This window comes from Pseudorasbora parva, chromosome 3 (genome assembly GCF_024679245.1).
Source record: "Pseudorasbora parva isolate DD20220531a chromosome 3, ASM2467924v1, whole genome shotgun sequence".
Lineage (NCBI taxonomy): Eukaryota > Metazoa > Chordata > Actinopteri > Cypriniformes > Gobionidae > Pseudorasbora > Pseudorasbora parva.
In genome coordinates this window covers 31285106-31313039 of record NC_090174.1, presented here as the reverse complement: position 1 = coordinate 31313039, position 27934 = coordinate 31285106, and the positions used below count along the sequence as shown (strand labels likewise).

The window sequence follows — 27934 nt, the reverse complement described above, 5'->3', positions numbered from 1 at the left end:
TGGTTGACCATAGCATGATTGCTTGCCTTTAACTCAGCTTTGCATAATGATTTATTCATCATATTTTACATAGGCCTACCGCAGAAGTATTTTTACTTCACAGCCAATTCTGGCATCCAAACAGTATTACAGACCCTATACTAGCAACAAAATAATTTCACATCCTTACTGCATTGTGTCGTGATATTGACACATAGCAAAAGTGACATGAATTCAATAATAAAACTGGGAAGAGAGATGCTGATGATGCAACGCGTGAATGATTTTTTTTAGGTTTATTGAACCGTTCCATAATTAAGCAAACATTATGGCCGACATTAACATTTGAGAGAATAATTAATAAATCAGACTGATCTCTGTGTTGCTGCAGTGGAGTAATATTCCGCAGGACAATAGTTTCCAGTTTCCTGAGGCTGCTGTCCAGAATGCAGGACGCTTTGAGTCCAACAACCCCAGTGATATTTAATGACTGTGGCTGAGAAATAATGACCATAATAAAGAACGGAATTCATTACTTGTGTGAGCAGGTGTCTATGTAAAGATAAATTGAAATTGTGTGACTGTAATATAGGCCGACGCAAAAAAAGGAGCTTGTTTGGCTAATTAAAGCCAAATAACAAATGAGACAGCACGGCAGAATGTCTCACCCTGCAAGTCCATCGGTCAGTGATCTAAAGCAATTAACAAAACAGTGCTGCGTTACAGCACCCGACGGCTCCGGCAGAGAATGAGAAAATGACAGAATAGGCAGCAAAGCAAGTCATGCATGTGATTAAAACCATTCCACTAATACAACGGCTGGAATCATAATGGGCTACACTAACAATCCTTCTTCCCCAGCAAACTACTCGAGTTGCAAGTCCTGTCATGCATTTACTGTAGTTGGCGGGGTCAAAAAGGTAATCCATGTTGACTTAATCGGAAGGATGTTTGGAGTTTGGCACAGCTGGAAAGAATGTGATCTTGTGTATAATCTGAGGGCTGAATCATTCTTCGGCCTATTAATTAGAATCTGTCTCCCATTCAGCATCCTGTTTTTAATACTTACATTTTCTAATTCAACTAAAAAAAATAGGTGAATAAGTGTATGAACAATTAAATATCAGCTAATATAGAAATATATTACTGTTATAATAATATAGTTATAACATTAAAGGTGGGGTAAGTGTTATTTCAACTTGGGCCGAGTCCATTACCAAACTTTTAGCCAATCAGCAGGTAAGGGGCGTGTCTATTAATGATGGTGAGAAGAGAGCGCTTATTGCACGTCATTATTCAAAACACACGACTACGTTTGTATGTTTGCGATCATATTGCATATCTCACTTCAGCGATGATAAATACCCATTCATTTCCACACCATATGGAGCATCTCCTCACTGTCTGTTTCAAGCATCAGTTTACAAAATGGGTCTGACAAGAAAGATACTATACTCCAACTGAAAATGTTCTAGTCATTCATTCATTCATTCATTCATTACATTTATATAGCACTTTTCTATACACCCATAGCGCTTTACATAGAAGGGGGAATCTCCTCAAACCACTACCAATGTGCAGCATCCACCTGGATGATGCGACGGCAGCCATATTGCGCCAGAACGCCCACCGCACACCAGCTGATTGGTGGAGAGGAGACCGAGTGATGAAGCCAATCAGGATAGGGGGATTATTAGGAGGCCATGATGGACAGGGGCCAATGGGCAAATTTGGCCAGGATGCCGGGGTTACACCCCTACTCTTTATCGAAGGACATCCTGGGATTTTTAACGACCACAGAGAGTCGGGACTTCGGTTAGACGTCTCATCCAAAGACTCTTTGACAGTACAGTGTCCCCATCTCTTTACTGAGGTGTTAGGACCCACACAGACCACAGGGTGAGCGCCCCCTGCTGGCCTCACTAACACCTCTACCAGCAGCTACCTGGTTTTCCCAGTTGGTCTCCCATCCAGGTACTGACCAGGCTCAGCCCTGCTTAGCTTCAGTGGGAAACCAGTCTTGGGCTACAGGGTGATATGGCTGCTGACAAATTACATCTCATTTTTTTGTTGGCCAAATTTAATTTCTGTGCATTAAATTGCATCAATTCACAGAAATTCAATTTGAGAAATTTTAAATTTTAGAAAATTCTCAATTGGGAACTGATTTTTGTTTACAGTGTAATATATACTATACTATATGTTTGTTTCCTCTTTTCATGATCTATATAACTCTAATCTGGTCATGATAGTAATATGTCGTTAGTTGGACTGTCATGCTCGTGTGCTATTGAGTTGTTCATGAGAATGGTTTGTGTTTTTGTGATCGCCAGTTTTGGGTAATACGTTTTCAAGTAACTAGTAAAGTAACGCATTACTTTTTATTATATATTTTTTTAAATTATTTTAGTATTTTTTCAAAAAAGTAACTCAAGTTACTTTTTCACATTTATTTGACTGACTCTCCTGTCCCCATGTTCAGAAATCAAGAGTAAGTGCAGAGGCGTTGTCTGTGAACATGATAGTTATTGTAGTTCTAGATCAGTCAAATGCAAAATCAGACAATGCAAACCTCCAATTATTAAATGTTAAATAAAACACATACTGTATTTTTAAGCATTTAATCTACCTTGATTGACCAATTTGCTGCCGACCTTTGATGATTCAGTTAAACCATGAGCAAAAATACTAGATTTTTTTTTTTTTAGTTGGTAAAACTTTTTTTTCTCCTGCGTCCTATTCTTCCGTTCTCCACAATGGCAGTGGACCACAGCTGTGTCGTACTGTTAATTTGTGAATTTGTATTTTTTACCTCATCCTGAGGCTTATTATTTTTATTTTATTATGAAGAGGTCTTTACATTAGCACAAAAATATAACTTTTTTTGTTATAAAAAAAAACAAGACCAGCCCAGCTGAGAAAAAGTAACGCAAAAGTAACATAATGCATTACTTTTCTTAAAGCTACACTGTGTAACTTGTTTAGTTTATTCTTAGCTAAAAACACTCATTAATGTATATTTACTTCTTTCAAGTAATAAAGTATTCTCATAAGTTTATAATATGCCGTTGAAAATACATACGGGTGAGGGGTTCGAATGCTGGTCGCCATGTTGCCCCTCCATCTTGAAAGTACATTAGCCAAAGAGGGACATACCCGTAAATTCAAGCTTCGCCTTTCGCGTTTTAACACTCGATGGCACCGTGTTGAATGTGAAGAGGGGGACTGCCATGTTAATCTTGGACTAAATCGGCCATCGTAGGAGTTAAAACTAAATCAGAATTGAGAGGAACAGAAACTATTATTCACTGGATGGTCATATACCTTTTCACCGCTAGATGGGGGAAAATATCACACAGTGTAGCTTTTAAAAGTACCCAAGTAACTCAATTAGTTACTTTTTAAGGGAGTAATGCAATATTGTAATGCTTTACTTTTCAAAGTAACTTTCCCCAACACTGGTGATCGTTAGTTGGACTGTCATGCTTGTGTACTATCGAGTTGTTTGTTTTGGTGATTGAAAGTATCAACGGTTACCAGAAAGCACTTTCCCCACATTTAATCTATATTGATAAATTCTGTAAAAAATGTGGTCTATTAGTCCATGATATCTAATGCATAAAAAAAGTATTATTGCAAATTGTTAAATACATGTAGGGACTAACTTCAGACCAACATGACTCTCAGTGCTTAAAGAGCTTGGTTTTAACACATTCTGTTTGCTTCAACAACTGCCAAGCATGTCCGGGGCTGTTCTAAGGGAAGATTTAAGTTTTCCGGTAATCTTCATAATCTTCAACCATGCAAACAACACAGTCTGAAGGGCAGGACGGCAACCTGGCATCATCATGTGCCAGGAACCAGACATTTCACACTCAGTTTGCTCATTGGAACATCAGTCCCTGGCACAGAAGGAGCCAAACTGTGTCTACTGAGGTTTCTGCTTTAATGGAAACACTGGGGGAATCCATGCTGCTTCCACAGGTGCACCAGACCCCTCTAATCACACAGATGATTGCCTCTTCTGCCACAGTGACATCTGTGTGAAAAACAGATGCTCACCTATATGTTCTCAGGAAATTGCATTCCCTATAATTCAAGAATCTACTATTAACTAGAAAATATAGTGACAAACAAGACAAGCATAATGAAATCATCCCCCTTTGACTGCCACTTAAACTGTCAAAGCATAAATTCAACTCAACAGGTTTATTATGAGTTTTTAAGGCGCAACTAATGCAAAAAACAGCATGTGGCCCCTTATGTGTCTTTTAAATAATAGATTGATGCGATTGCTTTTAATAATGCGAACCTTGAGCAAACTTGGTGAACTGAAGTGGAATTTAATTTGCAAATGGAATTAATAGTAAAAAGATTAAAGGGTCAAAGAGATTTCTCAAATGAATGGATCTCCAGTCGTTTTCAGATTTCGACTTTAGACAGACAGGTCTGAATCAATGCTGAGCATTGAATTATAAATCTCTGTCTGTGAGCAGACAGCTGAAGGCTGAAGGCTGTCTGGCAGGTCATCCTGAAGTGTTGTCAAACCCTGTGTTGCAATCGTGCCGCTCAAACGGAAGATATTTCCAAGATCCGTAAGTCAATACCATTATTTCCTAGCTCAATTGATGATAAGAGGAAAGGTTTCTTGAGGAGCAAATCAGTATTAGAATGATTTCTGAAGCATCATGCAGACTGAAGTATTGATGCTGAAAACTCAGCTTTGCCAATGCAGAAATAAATTACATTTTAAAATACATTAAAAAAGTTATTATTGTAAAATATTGCATAATATTACTTTTTTACTGTATTTTTTTATACAGATGAGCATAAGAGACATGTAAAGAAATGGTAATATATCACTCCTCTTGTTCTTCATAACTTTGCTATCAGACACTTTCAGGTTGCGTAATATAGTCATGGGATCTTTTTACACCAGCAAATATGGCATCAGTAAGAAAACATTCAAAGGGTCTATGTGGGCATCATGCAAGACTACGAAGCACATGAACTACAAAGAACACCCACTTACAATGACCACGTGAGATGATGTGACTCCCACTACAAGTTATGCATCGAACACACCATCTGAGAAACCGAGGAACAAAACCCTAGAATCCTCGACACAATCGTCTCACAAACACTGATGATGACAAAGCTTATATTATTTACATGGTTTAAAAAGTTAATTTTTAAACCAAGCATTTTTTAAAAAAATTAGATTAACAAAATAGTGTGGAACAGAATTTAGTGTAGTGTATAGGACAGATTTTAGCTTTGTAGTCGTATGGGCTGTGAAACACCTGATCAAGGATAGCTTTAGTAGTTTAAAATGTAAACAATTATAAAATAGCCAGATTCTGCCATGCATGCTGCTAAATATGATAGTGTGGTCTCTTCAATAGAGCTGTGTTTTTGAAGTAAAAGAAATAAGCACAGGGGACTCATCAGCTGCTTACTGTAACTCAGTATGACCCAGTGTGTGATAATGTCAGTGTTTATGTTGGGTCAAAGTTAAGCTCAAACTCCAACTTTAGTGGAGAACAGCTGCCACTGAAAACACTAAAGGTGTGTGTGTGTGTGTGTGTGTGTGTGTGTGTGTGTGTGTGTGTGTGTGTGTGTGTGTGTGTGTGTGTGTGTGTGTGTGTGTGTGTGTGTGTGTGTGTGTGTGTGTGTGTGTGTGTGTGTTAAATGTAAACCTCATGCCTTCATCCAAATTGCAAATATAAACAAATTAAAAAAAAGAGCCACAGATATAAAGCGCAATTGTGGAATCTCTCCTCAGTTATATTTATAAGAGCATAAAATCCCTCCAGCTGTATCTGAGACACAAAACATAAAGCATTACACATTCAAAGTCAAAGTCAGCTTTGCAATAATTTAACATACTGCAGAGCAAATGGAGGAAAAGAAACATGGTTCCCTCGAGAAACTGGAGTGCAGACATGACAAATATTACACAAGGATTACAGTAACACTGTTAAGTAAAAAACAACTCATAGAACAATGCATAACAATAATGAAATAATGAATATATATTATTGTAGGAAAGTAATTGTAATAATATTTCACTATATTACAGTTTTTTGTTTATTAGTTTTTTTTTTTTTTTTCAAATGCAGCCTTGGTGAACATGAGACTTTCAAAAAATAAAATAAAACATCTTATGAAAATACACAACACAAAATAACACACATATTAATTATTTATAATTGTAATAAATTACGGTAGTATAGTAGATTGCACTTTATTACCAACTAGTGAAAATACTTCATTAAGTTGAATTTGCCAAATACTGTTGAAGACACAACTAAAAGATTGAATGGAATCAACATTTCTCAATTTATTACTGTCAATACATTATGGACTAATTTGTATGTGGTCTTACAATCACAAGCCCTCAAAAAAAATAATGTTGTGTCACTTGACATACGTCAAATAACTAGGCTAGTTCCTGTCAAACACATAAAAGATGTATTGGTCAGACAGATTCACTTTGGCAGGGAATCTCGCATAGATCAGTTACCACAGGTCGCTGTAGCTCTGGCCACAGCAGCAGATATCAAATGAAGGCAGCAGGAACCCTATGCAAGCTAATCAAGCCAGCCATCCCACTCTTAATCAACTGGAGTAGAGTCCTGGCAGAGGCCTGTGCATGACACACCACAACTGCATGTGGTGGCATAATGAGGGTCTGTTAAATCCTCATGCCCATGTGACATGAAAAAGGAGAAAATCAATAGCTTTCCTTTTTTTAGCATCTTAGCATAGCACGTTTGTGTAGAGCGCAGGCCTTATTTAAGCGGCCTATAGCAGACATGCTTGTTTTAAGGTTAATCAAAGTTTCAGTGCCGAGTCAATGCAGTAGGCTAATCATTTTTCCGCTACCTTTTGTACTGATGTATAGCTTATGTGATTGCTGTCATTTTAATGTGTTAAAGATGTTATGGTGGTGGCATGCAGTGGGGATCTGAAATAAGGAGCCAAATTCCTCAGTGTTTTTTGTTTTGTTTTTTTATGTAAATTCATGTTCCAGTAAACTTAAGGGGGGGGGGGGGGTGAAACACTCAGTTTCAGTCAATCTCATCTCAATCTTGAGTACCTATAGAGTAGTATTGCATCCTTCATATCTCCGAAAAGTCTTTAGTTTTATTATATTTATAAAAGAAATATAGGCTGTACCGAGTCCTGTCCGAAAAAAACAGAGCGGCTGGAGGCATATCGTGTGGGCGGAGCTAAAGAATGACGAGTGCGCACAAAGCGGTGACGTCCTCAAGTGTGGAGAAGAAAACGCTACCCTATATAAACCATGGCTATCAATCAGATTCAACTAATACAGATATGATCCAGAATCAGATCCGGAGGCTGAAATAAATTGAACAGGAGAAGCAACAACATCAGGACGTCCGTCCATTTAGTGGCCTGTCAACATTTGTGAGTGTTTACTCGCAGTTTATGAGGACATGATTCGGTTTATGTATTATTGTATGCGACTAAACCTTAGCAGTAGCAAGCAAAACGGTTTTGCACGTCAGACTAGTGTAACGTTATACAGAGAACAACAATGGAGTCCGTTAGCGCATTTGAATGACGAAGCACGCTTTGTGAGAATGCTAGGTTTATGTTTGGGTGGTTTTACAATAAACAAACTGACACCTATAGTGGTCAGCTAAACAAATGTATTTAAACACACACCATAGATCGCATGCTCCATTGATAAATTAACTAACGTTATACACGATCGTGTCGTTTACTGATGTTTACTCATGCGTCCGTAGCCAACAGCATAGACATTTGAACCAGTTTAACTCACCGGCTGCTTCCAAAGCAGGACCGAACCTTTATCGCTGGGAACCTTTATCTTTGGTAACTGTTGATTTCGTGAAGTCCTGTGACAGCAGTGACTGTGGAGATCCACTTTTGCGACGCGACTGAAGTGATGTTATGAAGCTTCCCGTTATTTCTGCGTTCAAATCGGTTCAAATGCAGCGCTGCCTTCCCGGAATGCTGTGCTGAAGCGTTGAAGTCGCTTGACGTCACCCATAGGAATAAAGTGGAGCGCGGCGCGACAGACGTGTCGCACGGACGACTGGATCTGCTGCATCTGAGAGCAGTGTTTATGGGCGGCGTGCATCTAGTCACGCACGCGCGGGCACCCTTCCGGGAGAAGAGCCCGTACGGCCCATACAAGGACCTTCCGCTCTGTCGACGTCAAGCCGACCCATAGTCGAAAAAAACTCTCCGAAACTTGTGAGAAACCGGAAGGAGTATTTTTTGACACAGAAATACTCCATCAAACGTCCAACTTAGTGTTTGAAACTTTGTCTATGTTTAGGATGGGAATCCAAGTCTTTAACAGTGTAAAAAGCTCAGTATGCATGAAACAGCATTTCATCCCCCCTTTAATGTTCACATGTTTTCAGGTTAAATAAATAAGCATTAATTATTATCAAGAAAGCAAAAACAACCAAAATCTAATTTGGCATATAAATAAACTTGCCTTGCATTGAAGCTAAAAATTGTTTCCATCATAGTTGATCTGTTTTCTTATCGGATAAAACATTTATGAGCCTCAATTGGAAGCATAGGTTTTCTATGATATATAATCTATTTTTATTAGAATTGCATTTTTTTTTTTTTTGCAATATCTCCAAATACACATAAAAATAAGTAGTGGAAACATAGATATAGTCACTTTAAAAAAACAATTGATTTATAAATATGTCATTTTCACATCCAGTTTTCTGAAAAGGCACTGCCTGCCTTTTAGCCTAGAAATCTAGACGCACCCTAGCGGCAGCAATTTAATTTTCCCGCAAGTGTCGTCTAGGAACTCTCAATACCATTTTGAGCTGTATTCCTCAAAATCTGGATGGCCCAATCACATCATGTATAGAGTCGGTGGGCGGGGCCATAATGACGACGGGCGAGTTGCGTTTGCGTGCTTCTAATAAACACAGAAACTGGCGAACGGCGGCCTTTCGAATCAGCTCTGACCGCGACTCTGGAAGACTTGGAGTTCAGCTTTTCTCTGAGAAAAGAACAAAGAACGGCACTGACGTCATTCTTAAAAAGGGAAGATGTGTTCGTAGTTTAGCCGACTGGATACGGCGAATGTTTAATCAGTCAGCGAGCTCTGCTTCACCTTCGTTGCTCTGGTTGGTGTAGCGCTATCCTATCGCGTGCAGAGGGAGTTTGAAAGACAACCGTTTATCCCACCCCTCAGATTGAGCCCCGTCTATGGTGAGTTTCCAGACCAAACATCTTGATGTGGGTCTGGCTTGTCAGGCTACCTGCCTTTGCCTCCACAGAACAAACACTCCTGCTAGAATGGTACCATAGTTTCCCTTATGTGCCATCTGACCTTTTTATTAGTGGAGTGCAATGAGTCATAATTTCGATGCAAGCGGAACACATCTGGCGTGACCTATAGATAATCCACTTATACTGCACATTAACATAAAGGAAAGAGATTTGATCAGTCAAATCCCAGAGACTGAAGCATTTGTTTTATCCTTTCATCCTCTCAGCTGCAAATCATGAATCTTTGCACATTTTCCCCCCATTAAAGAATCATAGTTTCCACAAAAAGATAAAAGGGGTCATTTGGTGTGATTTCTTGTTTTCCTTTCTCTTTAGTGTGTTATGTAGCTGTTTGTGCATGTGTAAGATCTGCAAAGTTACAAAGCTCAAAGTCTCAAACCCAAAGAAACATTCTTTGTAAAAGTTAAGGCTCCTAAAAACACTTTGTTCAAACACCCCCCACAAATCTACGTCAGTATGTGGTGGCAGAGCATACGCAAAGAAAGAAGGCGTAACTTTTATTCTCGCTGTAGAATTTTTGTCGCCGGCGCTGCCATGTCGTGGAGACGTTGTTTTCCACTGCGAAAGCCAAACTACTTTGTTTGGCCTTCCAAAAGAGGGGACAATTAGAAAACAGTTAAAACAGTTTAATTACAACACTGTTCCAGAACAGTACAACCCAAATGTCTGACTGTATGCTGCGCATCTTTTAAATAACTGTTCCAAGCACCTGGGAAAGTACAGACCATTTCTACATCTTTGTTGTTTCTACTATAAAAAAAATACAATCTTACCAATCTGATACTTTCTTATCGATCAGCTTGGTTGGTCATCTGCATTATCCGATTTCGGGCTTGAATTGATAAGGTAGGACCTACATTATAATAATCTGTCAATATTGCATTAGGAGCTGACATTTCCATCAGCAATTAAGGTATTCGGGCCAATCACAATGCTCTCTATTGCTGGCCAATCAGAGCACACTGTGCTTTTCAGACCGATAAGCTTTGTAAAAATTGACGTGTTTCAGAAAGGAGGGGCATAGAGGACAAACAATAATATCCAGTACGTGTAAAATAATTACTTTTTTAACCTAGAACCACGTAAACATATTGCATTAGGCCATAGGCACTGGCACCCTGACTGAGCCTGGTTTCTCCCAAGGTTTATTTTTCTCCATTATGGCCTGATGGAGTTTTGGTTCCATGCCAACGTTGGATTTGTCTTGGCTTGCTCAGTTGGGGGACACTAAAATTTCGACCTAAGTTTTTAACTAAATATCTAAATAAAATTAATTGCTTAATTAACTGTATCTATATTACTGATCTGCCCACATTGTCGCTGTTGCAGTATTGTCATGATTAACACTGTGAAGCTGCTTTGAAACAATTGGCTTTGACATTGACATTAAACCAAATACACAAAATAAATTACATTTTAAAATATATTCAAATAGAAAACAGTTCTTTTTAATTTCATTAGTAGATCATCAAGTATTTTATTTTATAATATTACTATTTGAATGTATTTTGTGTCAAATAAATGCAGTATTGGGGAGCATAAGAGACCTTTAAAAACATTACAAAATGTCCATATATATTTAATACGTTTTCATACATTTTTTTTCCATGTAAAGTCATCACAAAGTAAGGATTTTGCTAATATTGTCCAAACCCCCCTTTTGTCTAAGGAGATCCCAAACTTTTTCTGTAGTAGTAAGTAATCTAACTTCATGGTCCTGTCAAAGTATAAAACATGCAGGTATTAAAATAAAGCTCTTTTCCCCATGATTAGTGAGAAATATGTTTTGATCATACAGGTATAATGCAATCATGCCAACTCTCCACTGGTTAAAAGAAGTGAGCTCATAAAGGAAAGGGTGCAACCAAAAACACAAGCACAGTCTAAGGAGCCTTTTGATGTTAAAGAAAACCACACAATTGAAACACGAGACCCCTATAATGCTGTTCTCACACACCCATCTCAGGGCCACAGTCCTTGTTTATCTTCTATATGAAAACAAAACGTTTCCCTTTTTCCTACCCTTTAATCTTCACTGTAAATTAAGTTTGGAGGCACATTTCACAGGTTCTAATTGTGGTTCTCCCTACATAAATTCCCCTTTGTCACTTTTTAATAAAGTGCTTTTATTACAATTTGGCTCTGTGAACCAAGTGTAAAAGTCAGGTTAGTCTCATCAAAAGCTTTTGCAACACGATCCATACACCACATTCCCATCAACTCTGTCTTTCTGAACTCAGCTGCTTGCCTCAACAAAAAATAACTGGCATCAAATGCATACTATCAAAGAGTCAGATAAACCCAGTCGACCTCGGCTGCGGTTAAGCCTGGGCACGACTGCCTTGAGAACAAGTGGAGCAAATGCTGACAGAAAAAGAATTTGAATTTAGAAAGATGAAAGTCATGTTTAAGCATTCCTAGACGCTCTCTTCAGAAGGACCGTGACTGTCTATGTGTGCAGGGATCAAAGCCTCGCCTCCAGTGCCGGGCTGATGGCGGAGTGTGAGGGGGCCACTGAGGTCCCTGTGTTAATGGGGACAGAGAAGAGCTCTGGGCTTTGATGGAGAGCTTGTGCTTGATCCTCGTCACTGCTGCATTGTTTGAAGGGCAGGGACAGTGGATCAGGCTACAGTCTCGCTGTGTGCGTGGTGTAAAAAAAAGACCTTCTTCATTAGACTCTTCAATAGACAGGTGATGTCATGAGACTGATTGATGTGAGAAGAGATTAGATGTTCCTTTCATACAAAACCAATTTATTTTCTCTATTTTAAAATACTCTTATTTTAGAGTCATTGATTTCTTTTCTTTTTTTTAAATAGACAATCTGTCATCATTTACTCATCCGCATGTCATTCCAAACTTATTTTGTTAATCTTCAAAACACAAATTAAGATTTTTTAAATCTGCTAATGATTTTGGATTTGGAACAATATGATGGTGAATACTGGCTCATTTCTACCGAGCGGTGCGGTATGGTTCAGTATACGGGACCATAAACCTAGCCTAGAAATCTAGATGCACATTAGCAGCAGCAAATGTAATTTGCAGCCAGGGTCAACTAGCAAATGTCTGTCAGCTTGAAAAAGCACGCGCAAGTGACGATTCTCTGCCAGCAAATCAACGTTCTGCAATGAGTCTAGCTCCACCCCAACCCCAACGGAAGTGTGCCAAAATGTGGTACCACACAATTCAGAATTAGGCTAACATTCACAACTTCTAACAATGTAAACGGTAAAAATTATGCAAAAAATGCTAGGCTGAAACAGGCCATGACAGTGATGACAGAACAGAATTTAAAAAAATTATAATATGCAATGACTGTGAATAGAAGATTGGGCATTGTTAATAATTTACCACAAAAACTACTCACACAATTTAATTTAGATTTATAGGTATGTACACAAATCGACTCTTACCCTTATTTTAAAGCTGATGGTGGAAATATTGCTGAAATATTCAAAAATATTTGCATGTACACAGTTGGTGAATGAGATCAATTTCTCTGTTTAGAAGGACAGAACTACCTCTTTATTGGAATCATTTTCGAGAAAAATGTCTGCAAATTATTTATTATAAAAATGATGTATTACCATATGAACATATTGCATTTAAAATTAAACACTATATAAGTTCACAATACTGTTCAAGTAATCAGGTGTGTGTTACAGTATATTCTTGGTATATTTTAAGTCTGACTATCAAAAAGCAGTGATGGGGAAATATCATTGATGTTTTCTGCCTCAGGGTAACTGCAGCTTAAGATCCAAAAATCAATAGTTCCTGTTCCATACAGTACACACAGATGGAGAACATACCCGTTGTTTGGTGACATGCCTCAGTCCAATGTGCGGCTGACTCCTGCACTGTGGAGGAAAAAAAGAAAGAATTTATTGCTCTAGTACTCTTTCTATAGCTTAAAGAGACTCTAAAATTTTCAGAGGTATATATATATAATCGAAATCTCAAATGGATGACAGTTGTGAACACAAACAAAACATGGCAACCACATAAAGTTCATCTGAACGGAAAACATTACAAAATGTATTTTTGATTACAGGAGAATTGAACTTAAATGATCCAGTATTCTGTGCAGTAGAAACGGGATTCAACAAGATACAGATAATAATTATTCTCTCTTTAAAAAGTCTTTAATCAAATGGTTTATGTAATGATCCAGAAATTGGAGAGGCTGAAGGGAGGGACAGTGAGTGAGCAGGTCTAATTTCAGAAAACAGTGCCATCACCAGTCCAAGCTCATTTTAAGATTGAACATTGGTCTGGTGAGTCTGCTCCTGTATATTCTACTGCACAAGAGGCATGATCAACGAGCATTATTCAAATGACTCTGTATGCAACTTGATAGTCCTTCAACCAATCAGACCACAGCACTGTAAACCCTAATGTTGTCTTTACTTAAACAAATCAAGTAATCTTGACTAAATATTACTAGTTTAGAGCAAAAACTAAAAAAAAATAAGTTAATATAACTTATTAACCTACAAAATACATAAACTTAAGATTTCAAGTTGATTGAACTCAAAATCATAATTAATTAAAATAGCTCACTCTGGTCTTGCTTTGATGTGATTGGCCATGCCAGGAGTTCTGTCTAGCAACAAGAACTAATTCACTGATTGGAGGACATTTAAAAAAGGCGGTCCTTTTCTGTTGCGGATTCAAAATAAGATGAAGACTTTTTCATTGTGTGCAATCTTAAAATCGGTAGGTAAAAATGTGTAAGTTACTAAACATAATAACAATATGTGAACTAACTTAAAACTAACCAGACTGACTTTATTTCTGTTTTAATGAAAATAATAGTTTCGTTGGAAGTCACCACAATGGAGATAAATGTTTGCTTTAGTTGGGCTCTTGGCCCTTGAATATTGACCTTGACCCTGTGTTTCTCTGGCTGCTTTGTGTTTGTGAGACACATTTGTGAAGGAACAAAGTCAAGAGAAAATATCATCAAGTGATGTTGTTTACTCATTGATGATGATAATAACACCTAACCTGATGTAGTCATACTCAATTCTAGTCAGAATATGAGGCTCAAACTGCTCCATTGGGCTGTGATTATGGGGCGTGTTTCAACCGAACCAAGTAAGACATCAATTGGATAGACCTACAACCAATCAGAGCAACGGAGTGACGCATTGTCAAATGTCAACAGACAGAGCTCAACTGCACTGTGTTGCCAAGTCCGCGAAAATGTGTCAATTCAGATGTATAATATATTCATGCCGCAATGCATGTTGAAGTTTTGATTGGTTGTACCCAGCATGGTGTACTGAACTTCTGGTGAACCCGGTTTGGTGAACTTAAAAACTTAAGTACAGTGCCCGTGAGCAATAAGTTAAATATATACGTTTTGGGAGACTCCATTACTCAATTGAATTGAGGGAACGAGTTTACTCAAACCAACTGAGATCAATCAACTTATTAGGGTTTTCAGTGAAGAGGCGTGATCAACAGGCAATGACCCATCGCTACTCTATCTGTCATCATGTTAAACCCACCCATAGCGCACCAGGTGGATAAGCCAGTCTGTGATTGGTTCCCGCAAAAGTGTAACAGAAGCAGCAATGAATGTACAGTTTTCAGATGTTTTTCAGAGTTTCAAAATTCAGAGGGCAAAATCAAATCACCAGCAGATCAGGCTGGCTTTACCCAGTCTAGTCCCAAACTCAACCACCATTTCATGGTTTCATCTAAAAATAGTTATATTATATTATATTTATATATACATATATTGCTATATGTATATATGCATGTGTGTGTGTGTGTGTGTGTGTGTGTGTGTGTGTGTGTGTGTGTGTGTGTGTGTGTGTGTGTGTGTGTGTGTGTGTGTGTGTGTTTTTAATGTTCCTTGAGGTTCCTACTACATGACAAATGAGGTTCCGGACATGCCCCCCCAAACAAGTTCCTGTGACTCTGAGCGGTGGAACCAGCAAATGGAAAAGGAAAAATAACGAACACGATGAGCGACTGGTTGCTGTACACTAAAAAAGCAACAAAACATTAACAAAGCGTGATTTCGGAGGACTCAACCCACGATTTATGTGCCCAGATGCCAGCTCTATTGACAGATCTGAACAAACACTAGCCACTTGTAAACTTTGCAAAATGGTTACAAAGGAAATCTGAGCGTCATAAACTAAAGGACTATGGATCACACGTAAAAACAATGTGCTCTTAAATCGGCTCTGAGTAGTTCAAACATGTTTGATATCCTCCGAGTGGATAGTTTGAACCTCAATACATTATTTTCTGTGAAAATCAGCCAACTCTGGCTGCCCAAAATCATCAAGACTGTTCTGACTTTCAGCAACTTTGGTAGACTCAGCCAGAATGCAAAATTATATTGCAGAGTATTTCAGCCTTAGGAGGGTGTGGGAGCTTTTTTGTGAGTAAGTTGTTCTCTTTTTGAAACCTGTAAGTCACATTTCAAACATGACATGTAATGCCAAACAAGTTTGGATTTTTTTTTCCATAGATAAGGCTCGAGTCAGCCGTCAAGTCTATCACTGTTCAGATCTTGTACTTCACCACACACACACACACATATGTTTTTATGAAGTGTGGGGACATTCCATACACTGAAAAAAACGATTCGTTGGCTCAACAAGCATTACTTATAAAGATAAATAGATTAAACTCAAAAATATATATATTTATTACATTTCAAGCTCTACTTAACATATTCTAGCATATGCAACACAAAAATGTAAATCAAAAGGGGAACATAAGTGTATGCATAAAGTAAACAAAAAAACGTAAGTACCATCAACTAGCATTACAACTTGGTTAAATTTAAGTAACGCCAACATAACATTTTACCTATTTGTGAGCTGCGTGATATTCAAATATTCTATCCAGCCAATGAGAAGAAGCTAGAGCCATTTTGAAGCCTGATGTGGTGAAGACTATGTCAGGTAAGCTGTCTTTTTTTAAAAACTTAGAAAATATTAGAGTTTGACTTTTTTAAGATTCATTAACACTTGTTTATTGTATTAGTGGAGTTTGTTCCTTAACTGGAAGAAGCACAATGTGATGTTTTCTGAAGCCTGAAGTTTTGATGATGGTGAAAGGAGGTAAGCTAAAGCTAAATTTATATTAACAAAGTAAAATATTCGATTTTGACTTTCTTAAACATTCATTAACACTCATTTATTGGTTCTGAGGGGTGTATTCCTAATCTAGAAGTACAATGTAATGTTTTCTGAAGCACAGTGTGGTGAAGATGGTGAAAGGAGATATGCTAAGCTTAGCTTTATGTTAACAAAATAAAGTTTGTCATGTCATCTAACGTCGACTCGTTTAATGCATTAGTAGTCACGATTCGTTACAATTATATTTTGAATTTTTGATGAATTCTTCAACAATCATAATGTTACTTTTGAATACCTTGTGATAGTTCTAGCTCTATACATCAAGTTTGTATGTGTATCTTTATTGCACATGAACAAAGAAACCAGTTTTCACACGAGTATATTTTATAAATGTACATGCTTCCAGCAAACTTATTGTTAAATGCTTAAATGCTTATGTTTACATGTATTCATGAAAACTGCATACGGTAAAATTATGGAGTTTGCATATGCATTAAGTGCATGCACTGAGCTTTCAGACAGCTCCAAAAATATGTAAGAAAATTTGAAAAAGTTAGCCTAATCTTTTTTGTTGTAATGCTATTGTTTTTGTCTTTCCAGTGCAAATAGTTGTGGTGCAACAATAGCAGGATATGGTGCATCCTGTTAGATCAATTATTGCAGGTAAAAAATTAATAAATAATAATTTCACACTTGACGATTAATTGTTTTTGACAAATTGGCTTTACCAAATAAAGGGGAACTTGGCATATTCTCTGCATTTTGGATGATTTGTCTGCTTTAAAAATATTTTTCTCAGTCAGTTTAGATATAAACAAGCGTGTATCTATGAAAATCAACTTTTTTGCTTCATGTACTTTTCAGATCAATCCTGTGGAAATACACAGAACTGATTCAGTGTTTTATGGTGTACCTCTCTGACAGCGCTGATAATCTCATCAGGCATTAGGTGAGTGTCTGGAATACATTGAACGCAATACATGGCAGTGGTTTTTAATCCTGGTTTTAAATTGTTTAAAAATGACTGTATGGCTGGCTTAAAATGAAACCAAAATAGGTTGGAAAAAAAAAAAATCTGACATAATTACTAGAGGCATCAATAATAATCAAACGGTGAACACATTAATAAGCAATTTAATAAATATTTATTGTTTAATTTTAATTTTTTTAAACTTCCCAGCAGGCACAGGATGTAAACTCCATTGTCAGTCAGATTTTGCATTTTGGTTGAAAAGGAACATTGGTTTGATGTCTAAATCCAACGTTTGTTTGACGTCAAGCTCCAACATTGGACAGACGTTGAATTCTGGTCCAAAAAACCCCCAACATTGGGTTGTTTTTTATTCAGAATTTTTTAGAGTGTAGGCTTGTTATAATTAATAATACAACATTACCATGTATCAAAAGATTAGATTCATGATGGCATTAGTGAAAAAGACCACTGTATGATGATCTTATCTTTATCATCAAGTCAGACAAAATCATCTGATCACATATTCTCTTGCTTTTCTTGCCATAACAAACACAGTTACAGCAGCCAGAGAAAAACTAATGTTAAAAAGTCAAGCCAAACTACCCAACTAAAACAATAACTGATCACCATAATGGTGACTTCAAACCAAACTATTATTTTCAATAAAACATCAACAACAAAACCTCTGTTAATTCTCAATAAGAGCTTCTGTAGACGTCTGACAGAAATAAAGTCAGCCTGGTTAGTAATGTGTGACACTCATACATTTCACCCTTTTTTTTTTCTTTTTTAAAAATTATTATTATCATTATTACTTCAGTTCAGTGCTTATTCCAATCAAAATTCAACGTCTGTCTGACGTTGAAGCCTGATGTTAAATAAACGTTGGCTTTAGATGTCAACTCGACTTAGATTTTCAACCAAAATATGACGTCTGACTGCGATGGATTAGTTGGTTGGAGTCCAACGTCTTCCTGACGTCACATTGATGTACTGTGCCTGCTGGGTTATAAACAATGTCAACTTATTAAACATATATATAAAAAAATTAAAATTCAACATACATTGGGTTCATTTTAAGCAAGCAATACAGTATTTTTTAAACAATAGTTGATTTAAATAAAACTGCCTTGCACAAACATTTGCCAACAAAACAACCCAAATACTGGGTTTGTCCATTTTCAACTTGGGTTGTTTTTAACCAAGCATTTTTTTTAGTGAAGCCAGTGAAGAGTATTCGACAGTGACTGTTTCTCATGGGGATCTAAAACATTTTCAACATTTGCAGATATTTTAGTTTTTTTATGGTGATGCATCATTTTGAGATAAAATGTAATACAGAAAACTTTTTAAACTATAGCACGTCTATCTTGTTATTTTTTAAGCAGGAAATTTAAATAATAAAATAATAAATAGGATATTATTGCACATATTAGCATATGAAATTTTATTTACAGCAATCATCCTCCCACAAAACGTACTCCTCCATCGTGAATTAAAATTGCCACCCGAATACCGAATAATGTTACTGAAGTGCCATGCAAATTTATTTTTATATTTTTACAACAATTACCATCCGAATAGGGCTTTGACATCTCTACTGCAAAGCTCAATGACCAACTTAATAGATGGCGGTAAATCAATTTCACCATAAAACTGAAATGAAACAATAAAATGTAACATTTATTTTGTTTATTAAATATAAATGTGTTTTCTTGTTATTTTAAAACATTCTGTCTCATTTTGTTATATAAATGCATTATATTTTCCCCACTGTAAAACAATCTAAAACTACACCAAGTAATGTTGTAAGTAAATAAACATTTGCTATTCTTTTCTTTAGGATAGTCCTGGTGACCTCGAGGAACTGGAACAGCACACAGACTGAGGATTATCATGAAGGTGGCTTCATGGATGGTCCTTTAGAGACTTTCTTTTTGTCAAATTGTAATTTTTTTTCCAGAAGTAATAGTCATGATTTTTGGTTTCACACTGGTAAAAATGATGTGTTGGGTTTACTTAAAATATATATGCACCATTTTTGCATCATACTTTTTAAGTAAACCCAACTTGGAATAATTTTATTTAAAATTAACAAGAAAAACTTTGTTATATGTACTTAAATATTTGATTTCACTCAACATGCTTTACTTAAAAATATATGTAACATGCAAGTATGTGCAAGTTGTGTTAACTTAACATTACTTAGTAGATTCTATCATGTTACATATATTTTTAAGTAAAGCATGTTGAGTGAACTCAAATATTTAAGTACATATAACAAAGTTTTTCTTGTTAATTTTAAATAAAATTATTCCAAGTTGGGTTTACTTAAAAAGTATGATGCAAAAATGGTGCATATATATTTTAAGTAAACCCAACAAATCGTTTTTACCAGTGTAGGTGTAATGTTTTTTTTCCTTTATAAACCGTATTTTCTGTCCCCTTTCACTGCCCCTGCCCCTAAACCTACCCATCACAGGAAACATTCTGCAGTTTTACTTTCTTAAAAAAACTAATTCTGTATGATTAAGCATTTTGAAAAGTGGGGACATGGGTAATGTCCTCATATTTCACCCTCTCCTTGTAATACCTATGTCATACCCATGTCATTATACACATTGTGTCCTGATATTTTACAAAAACAAGCGTACACACACACACACGTGCATACACGCACACACACACACACACACACAAATACCTTAACTGACTCAAATCATGATGCCTCAACAAAATTTAACCTCACACACAGCAAGCAATTATCTGCTGATTTTGTGACTCTAGAGTAAATGTATTCAGCTAATGTAGACCAAATATAGGGCCTGGGGTAATAACACCTCCAACCCATTTAGGATGATAGACCCTTCCGTAAGAGGTGAATTTTAATTGACCTAAAAGGCAAATGTCAAATGAAAAATAAACCATTTCAATCCAAATAAAAAAAGAATAGCACAGGAATTTGTTGCCCATGTAAATGTATCAGTAAACTCAATATCTGAGCTCAAAACACATGCACAAGTCATGAGAGAGGACAGACAATTGCAAACAGAAGCCATGCCACATAAGAGTTCTTCATTATGAGGGAGCCTGGTTGCCTAGTTACCACAGCAGCCTGCTACGTGCATGTTTTGGGGCTGGTCTACAGAACCTCTGTCACACTCCATCGTGACTGCTGCCTAAGAAGCTAAACGTCTCCTCTAATAGTAATGCATCTGAGTGTGTGTGTGTGTGTGTGTGTGTGTGTGTGTGTGTGTGTGTGTGTGTGTGTGTGTGTGTGTGTGTGTGTGTGTGTGTGTGTGTGTGTGTGTGTGTGTGTGTGTGTGTGTGTGTGTGTGTGTGTGTGTGTAAACATAATACACAGAGCGTTCTCCAGGGCTACAGTTGCCCAGAGGGGCCAGTTGCACAAAATGTTTAGATAGTCTTTAAGTTAGCCATCTATTTTTTTTTCTTTAAAGCTACACTGTGTAACTTGTTTAGTTTATTCTTAGCTAAAAACACTTAGTTCTTTCAAAAATATATGTGCTCATTAATGTATATTTACTTCTTTCAAGTTATAAAGTATTCTCATAAGTTTATAATATGCCGTTGAAAATACATACAGGTGAGGGGTTCGAATGCCGGTCGCCATGTTGCCCCTCCATCTTGAAAGTACATTAGCCAAAGAGGGACATACCCATAAATTTAAGCTTCGCCTTTCGCGTTTTAACACTAGATGGCACCGTGTTGAATGTGAAGAGGGGGACTGCCATGTTAATCTTGGACTAAATCGGCCACCGTAGGAGTTAAAACAAAATCAGAATTGAGAGGAACAGAAACTATTATTCACTGGATGGTCATATACCTTTTCACCGCTAGATGGGGGAAAATATCACACAGTGTAGCATTAAAAAATGGTCATAACTTTAAGTCAATTATGTGAAAACCTGCAAACAATCCTTCAAAAACAACAAATGTGCATATGGTTGCCAGATTGTACATGTTTAGGTAAAACACAGGATAGTATACAGGGTTTTTTTCACAGAAAGCTCTGTTTGCAGGATTTAAATTACTAAAATCTGGGAACCGCAAACATGCTAGCTCTTTCTTGTGTGAACGATCAAAAACACCAAATAAACAAGTAAGGTGTATTTTATCAATCTCCATTTGAGATGTTCTGCTTAAAGTGTCATTCAGCCGGCCTGTGTTCTGTCAGGACGGTCAGGACTCACGAGCTGAACTGCTGTGAGCTGTGAGCTGCTAAAATAAGCCAATCAGAACAGAGCTCAACATTAATATTCATGACTCTTCCAAATAAGGCAAAAACAGAGCATTACATCCTAGGGACAATTTATAGGGTTGTAAATGGACCTGTAAAACTGTATCTCAACAAAATAAGCCACATACCCTCTATGTAGATATCAGAGAACAATTTAACATATTGTTTCAAGTCATTCTAGGGCACCTTTAAGGACAAGGTGGATGACAACTACACTCTTTATAATAAAGGTTCTTAAATGGTTCTTTGGCAGGGTGCTTGGTTCCATGAAGAACCTTTAATATCCTTTGATATTCTTTAGACTAAAATGGTTAGAAAAAAATGGTTCTTTAAAGAACCTTTCACAAAACGGTTCTTTGGGTTCTTCTATGGCATCACTGTGAAAACTCATTTTTGGTTCTTCCTGGCACCATTATTTTAAAGGGTGTAGTGTCTGATCTTACATTTCTGGTAATAGGAAAGGACAAAATGGTGGTGGTGAATCTAGATAGAACAGCAATACAACGGATGGCCTAGTGTGCCATGTCTAGTCTTATTTGTAGCTACTTTCACAATGAAAGGGTATGAAAGGGGTCCTGGAAGTAGTACACGTGATATCCAAAACACAGTTGTCAACACTAAGACTTTCTGTCTGGCTGTGACAGTTTAATAGTTACAGCTGAAAATAAGTTTGAATTATTAAGGCTCACCTCATTAATTAATTGATGTGAATGCTCAGTTTGTCTTCATTTATGAGGTTTTTGTTTTGATTTGTTTTTTTATCTGGTGGTGGTGATTCATATATTTTCATATGCGTTCAAATTAAAAATTTAACTAACAACACAAACATGTTTCTCTATTTTTTTTTACCCAATACTTCATTTATAGAAAACACGGTACAAGGCTATATAACAGGAGTCTTCAGCTGATGTTTTTTTAAACATTTTTGTTAAATAGGTGTGGTTGGGAGGGGGTGCTGACTTCATTAAACCATTTAATGCCAAGTGCCAATCAAACCAAACCCCAGACTGAGATAATAATGTAAAAGCATCTATATGCAAGACACAAATGTCAAGGACAGCAAGAATTGAATGGGCATATATGAGAAGAATATCATTACAGTAAAGTACAAAGAAACCCAATAAAGTGCTGAAATTAATGCAATCATGTTTTCATATGCAAATTCAAGTGCAGCATGAGTAATATTCAATATGCTCAGTAATAGGCTCAGTATGCAGTAATATGCAGTAATATGCTCAGTGGCTGTTACTCAAAACACGATATACAGGTCCTTCTCAAAAAATAAGCATATTGTGAATAAAGTTCCTTATTTTTGTAATGATAAAAATTAAACTTTCATATATTTTAGATTCATTGCACATGCACCAACTGAAATATTTCAGGTCTTTTATTGTTTTAATACTGTTGATTTTGGCACACAGCTCATGAAAACCCAAAATTCCTATCTAAAAAAATTAGCATATCATGAAAAGGTTCTCTAAACGAGCTATTAACCTAATCATCTGAATCTACTAATTAACTCTAAACACCTGCAAAAGATTCCTGAGGCTTTTAAAAACTCCCAGCCTGGTTCATTACTCAAAACCGCAATCATGGGTAAGACTGCTGACCCGACTGCTGTCCAGAAGGCCATCATTGACACCCTCAAGAGAGAGGGTAAGACACAGAAAGACATTTCTGAACGAATAGGCTGTTCCCAGAGTGCTGTATCAAGGCACCTCAGTGGGAAGTCTGTGGGAAGGAAAAAGTGTGGCAAAAAAACACTGCACAACGAGAAGAGGTGACCGGACCATGAGGGAGATAATGGAGAAGGACCAATTCTAGACCTTGGGGGACCTGCGGAAGCAGTGGACTGAGTCTGGAGTAGAAACATCCAGAGCCACCGTGCACAGGCGTGTGCAGGAAATGGGCTACAGGTGCCGCATTCCCCAGGTCAAGCCACTTTTGGGCTACAGAGAAGCAGCACTGGACTGTTGCTCAGTGGTCCAAAGTACTTTTTTCGGATGAAAGCAAATTTTTGCATGTCATTCGGAAATCAAGGTGCCAGAGTCTGGAGGAAGACTGGGGAGAAGGAAATGCCAAAATGCCTGAAGTTTAGTGTCAAGTACCCACAGTCAGTGATGGTCTGGGGTGCCATGTCAGCTGCTGGTGTTGGTCCACTGTGTTTTATCAAGGGCAGGGTCAATGCAGCTAGCTATCAGGAGATTTTGGAGCACTTCATGCTTCCATCTGCTGAAAGGCTTTATGGAGATGAAGATTTTGTTTTTTTCAGCACGACCTGGCACCTGCTCACAGTGCCAAAACCACTAGTAAATGGTTTACTGATCATGGTATTACTGTGCTCAATTGGCCTGCCAACTCTCCTGACCTGAACCCCATAGAGAATCTGTGAGATATTGTGAAGAGAAAGTTGAGAGACGCAAGACCCAACACTCTGGATGAGCTTAAGGCCGCTATCGAAGCATCCTGGGCCTCCATAACACCTCAGCAGTGCCACAGGCTGATCGCCTCCATGCCACGCCGCATTGAAGCAGTCATTTCTGCAAAAGGATTCCCGACCAAGTATTGAGTGCATAAATGAACATAATTATTTGAAGGCTGACTTTTTTTGTATTAAAAACACTTTTCTTTTATTGGTCGGATGAAATATGCTAATGTTTTGAGATGCCAAAATCATCAGTATTAAAACAATAAAAGAGCTGAAATATTTCTGTTGGTGTGCCATGAATCTTAAATATATGAAACCTTAATTTGTATCATTACATTATGGAAAATAATGAACTTCATCACAATATGCTAATTTTTTGAGAAGGACCTATATATTCATATTATATATATATATATATATATATATATATATATATATATATATATATATATATATATATATATATACACATATACATATTATATATATATACATATATACATATATACACATATATACACATATATACACATATATACACATATACATACATACATACATACATACATACATACATACATACATACATACATACATACATACATACATACATACATACATATATGTCTGGCTATCACCAGACCAATTTAAAATTGAACATTGATCCAAGTCCTCACTGAAGCCTGTAGCACGATTACGTACTGGATCAGATCCAACACGTACTGGATGCGCAATATATACATAAATACTCAAACCGCTCGCGCAAAAATAATGATTAATAACATGATCACGCCATCAGGACACACGTTTTGCCTTTTTCCTTGAATTTGAAGGCTACTTGTATTTTAAGTTCTTTACAGATCGTGTTACATTACTTGACTCATGTTTCCTTCCACTCAACAGCAAGTATGATCAGAATATTTTAAAATTTGAACTGTTTTGCATGCATGTACAGCGAAACTAGGATAATTTAAGCATCACATTTATGAAAAGATAATTTATTCATCAATTAATTACTTAATACTATTTATCAGTACTACAACTACACAGTTTAGAACATCATCTATATACAATAATAAAATACATTTGGACTGGCGCATACGCATTATAAGTTAACCCAGAGATCGGTAGGCTATGACATTGCCATAACGATCCACCATCCAGTTCGTATTGGATCTTATCCAGCTACATCATCGTGCTACAGGCTGCAGCGAGGGGCGTCTCCATTGGTCTGGTGAGTCTGCGCTGTATTTTCTACTGCACAAGAGGTGGGATCAACGGGCATTATTCAAATAACTCTCTACGCAATTGGATAGTCCTTCAACCAATCAGACCACAATAGGCGTGATCAACAGGCAACAACCTATCGTTTCTCATCTAGGCTATCTGTCATGGTGGATGAGCCGGTCTGTGACTGGTTCCCAAAAAGTGAAAAAAAAAAAAGCAAAAGTGTAACAGAAGCGGCAGAAATAAATGTACGGGTTTCCAGATTGAGTTGCAGGGTGAAATCAAATCGCCAGCAGATCAGGCTGGGTTTAACTGACCCATCAAACGACATCATCTGAGAAGGAACACCGTTTCCAGACCTTGCACAGAATTATTGTTCACCCTAAGAAAGACCTGTAATATATGCTAGGTAAATAACATTTATAAAGTAAATAGGGTCAATTTTGATTTCATGAGTACTTTAATTCACAGGGCTACAAGATACTTAGAGAGGGATATCAATTTACATTCATAAAATCATCTCAATAACAGTTTCTCTGGAAGAAATAGGCTATTTCAACCTGCTTGCAATCACTCTCTATAGTGGACAGCTGATTGGTTCCTGCTGTATCAGTAGCCAATGAGCTTGTGTGCTCATTGGCCAGAGGAGAGCTGCCCCCCTGACTGAACCTGGTTTCTCCCAAAGTTTTTTTTCTCCATTCTGTCACATGATGGAGTTTGGGTTCTTTACCACACTTACAAGTATAATATACAACAACAACAAAAAATAAATACATAAAAATTATAATATATATATACACACACAAAATAGTATCGCATATATATGCCTACTTTTACTTTTGAGGTTTATATGAAGAAGTAAAGCTGTTGATAATACTTTCATAGCAACAGCTGCTTTGGAGACACTTGTAGACAATTAAATACCAAAGTGTTTCTTCATCAGGGTCAAAGAAAGCTATGCAGAGCATTTCAGAGGACTTTTGGAATTTGCTGACAGAATTAATATAAATATTTTCTTAAAAGCAGTTCCACTATCTAAACAGGAGGTATATTACCACATTATCACTCACCATCCCTTTTCATTCCCTTCTTTTCAAGCAGATGAGCACCAGCACTTACATAAAGCTGACCTTGGCTGATGCGAGCCTGGTGAAAGTGTGGATAGCACAGAGCCACTCCATCCAGCGGGCATCCATTTTATCAGCGTCAGGGTGACGGAGTGCATGGCTGTCATGGGGATGAGATACGGCAGGCTGAGGTCCCATCAGTGCACTAACATCTGACGTCCTGACAGTGTCTGCTCACCCCTGGCCTGCCCAGCTGTGAGTCCTCTCTCACAGTGTGTGACAGGCAGCTAATGCACAGAAAATGCCTCATAAAACAAAAGGACTGAATAACGTCGAGGGTCTTTTTTTACAGTTCAGGATAAATTACCTTGACATCTTGAGAAAGGTCTTGAGAGAAAGACAATGTGATATTTTACTGCTCCAGTCTTGCTCTTGAAGGCTCGCTGGAGTATTGGAGTTTATATAATTACAAAAAGCAATGATAAAGTCATATTCAACTATAGCAATCTCACTGGCAAGAGATTGAGTTATTTTACATTTTTAAACCCAAAAAAGAACTAATGATAATGATGACATAAATGATGACATTTGGACCCCATTCTCAATATGTTTTCTACAATGAAAGGCAAAACATTTCTAACACATTAAACAGAGTGTTGTAATGCACTAGTTAATTTATGACTTGATAGTTATCCCTCCACCTTCCAAAGCGGGTCTTTAGACAACGTTTAGAAACGTACAGAGCCCCCTTGTGGCGTATTTTAGAGGACAGAGTTTATACAAATTAACCAAGGTTTGTGCAAATTAGCCTATTATTATTTAGGTTGACGGATCTTCCCATGATTTATAAACACAGCTGCTTATGAAAGCACAAGAGGCATTAGCTACAATATGCAGGCAACCAAATGTTCATTAAAAATCTTTTTGGCAAGCACCTTTAAGATTGTAAGCCCCTTCGCGTAATTCGGCGCCAAGATCTTTGCTGATTAGCTTGTTATGTGTGAGTGACATGTCTCTCTTTTGAGACCTTGGGCCTGATGATTCCCCATTCCATACAGCAGGTGGATTGAGCGGGCCTTTGTTCATGACTAACGAGACACAAAGAAGATTGACACACGGCATCAGGAGGAGAAGGTCTCCAAGGGAAGCATTGTTTGATGAGATTATGCTGTGGAAACAAACCCGTTTTCCCAGAGAAAACAATCTCCAAATGAATTCACTGTGAGAGGAAAGAAGAAATTTATAATGAAAAAATAAGAGCGTTAAATGCGTGTCAGAGAATCTGAAGATAACCATTTCTGTGTATCTTAGTAAATAACTATGATGGGTGATCACCATAGTGAGCATACAAGGCCCGGCCACACAAAAAAAAGGCAAAAAAGAAAAAGGTCTGGGTATAACTATACTCTCTTATCAGTATGGGTATGTCTTCAAGTAAAAAGACACAATAATGCCCAAGAAAGAGGGATATGTTACCCTAAAGTCCAAACTCTGTCATTAAAATGGAAATTGCCTCAGATAAGAGTCAACGAAGGTCAATTAAAAACTCTAATAGGCGCAAAGAAA

At 37.2% G+C, this 27934-nt stretch overlaps 1 protein-coding gene across 1 annotated transcript in view; it reads right to left on the bottom strand.

The window, feature by feature from the left end:
• The window catches only part of rasgef1ba (RasGEF domain family, member 1Ba), an 88099-nt gene that overhangs the window by 52889 nt on the left and 7276 nt on the right, over positions 1 to 27934 (bottom strand). Inside the window, exon 2 of the mRNA XM_067438417.1 lies at positions 13119 to 13166. Within this exon, the coding sequence (XP_067294518.1) occupies positions 13119 to 13166 (48 nt within the window). The remainder of the gene's footprint in view (positions 1 to 13118; positions 13167 to 27934) is intronic.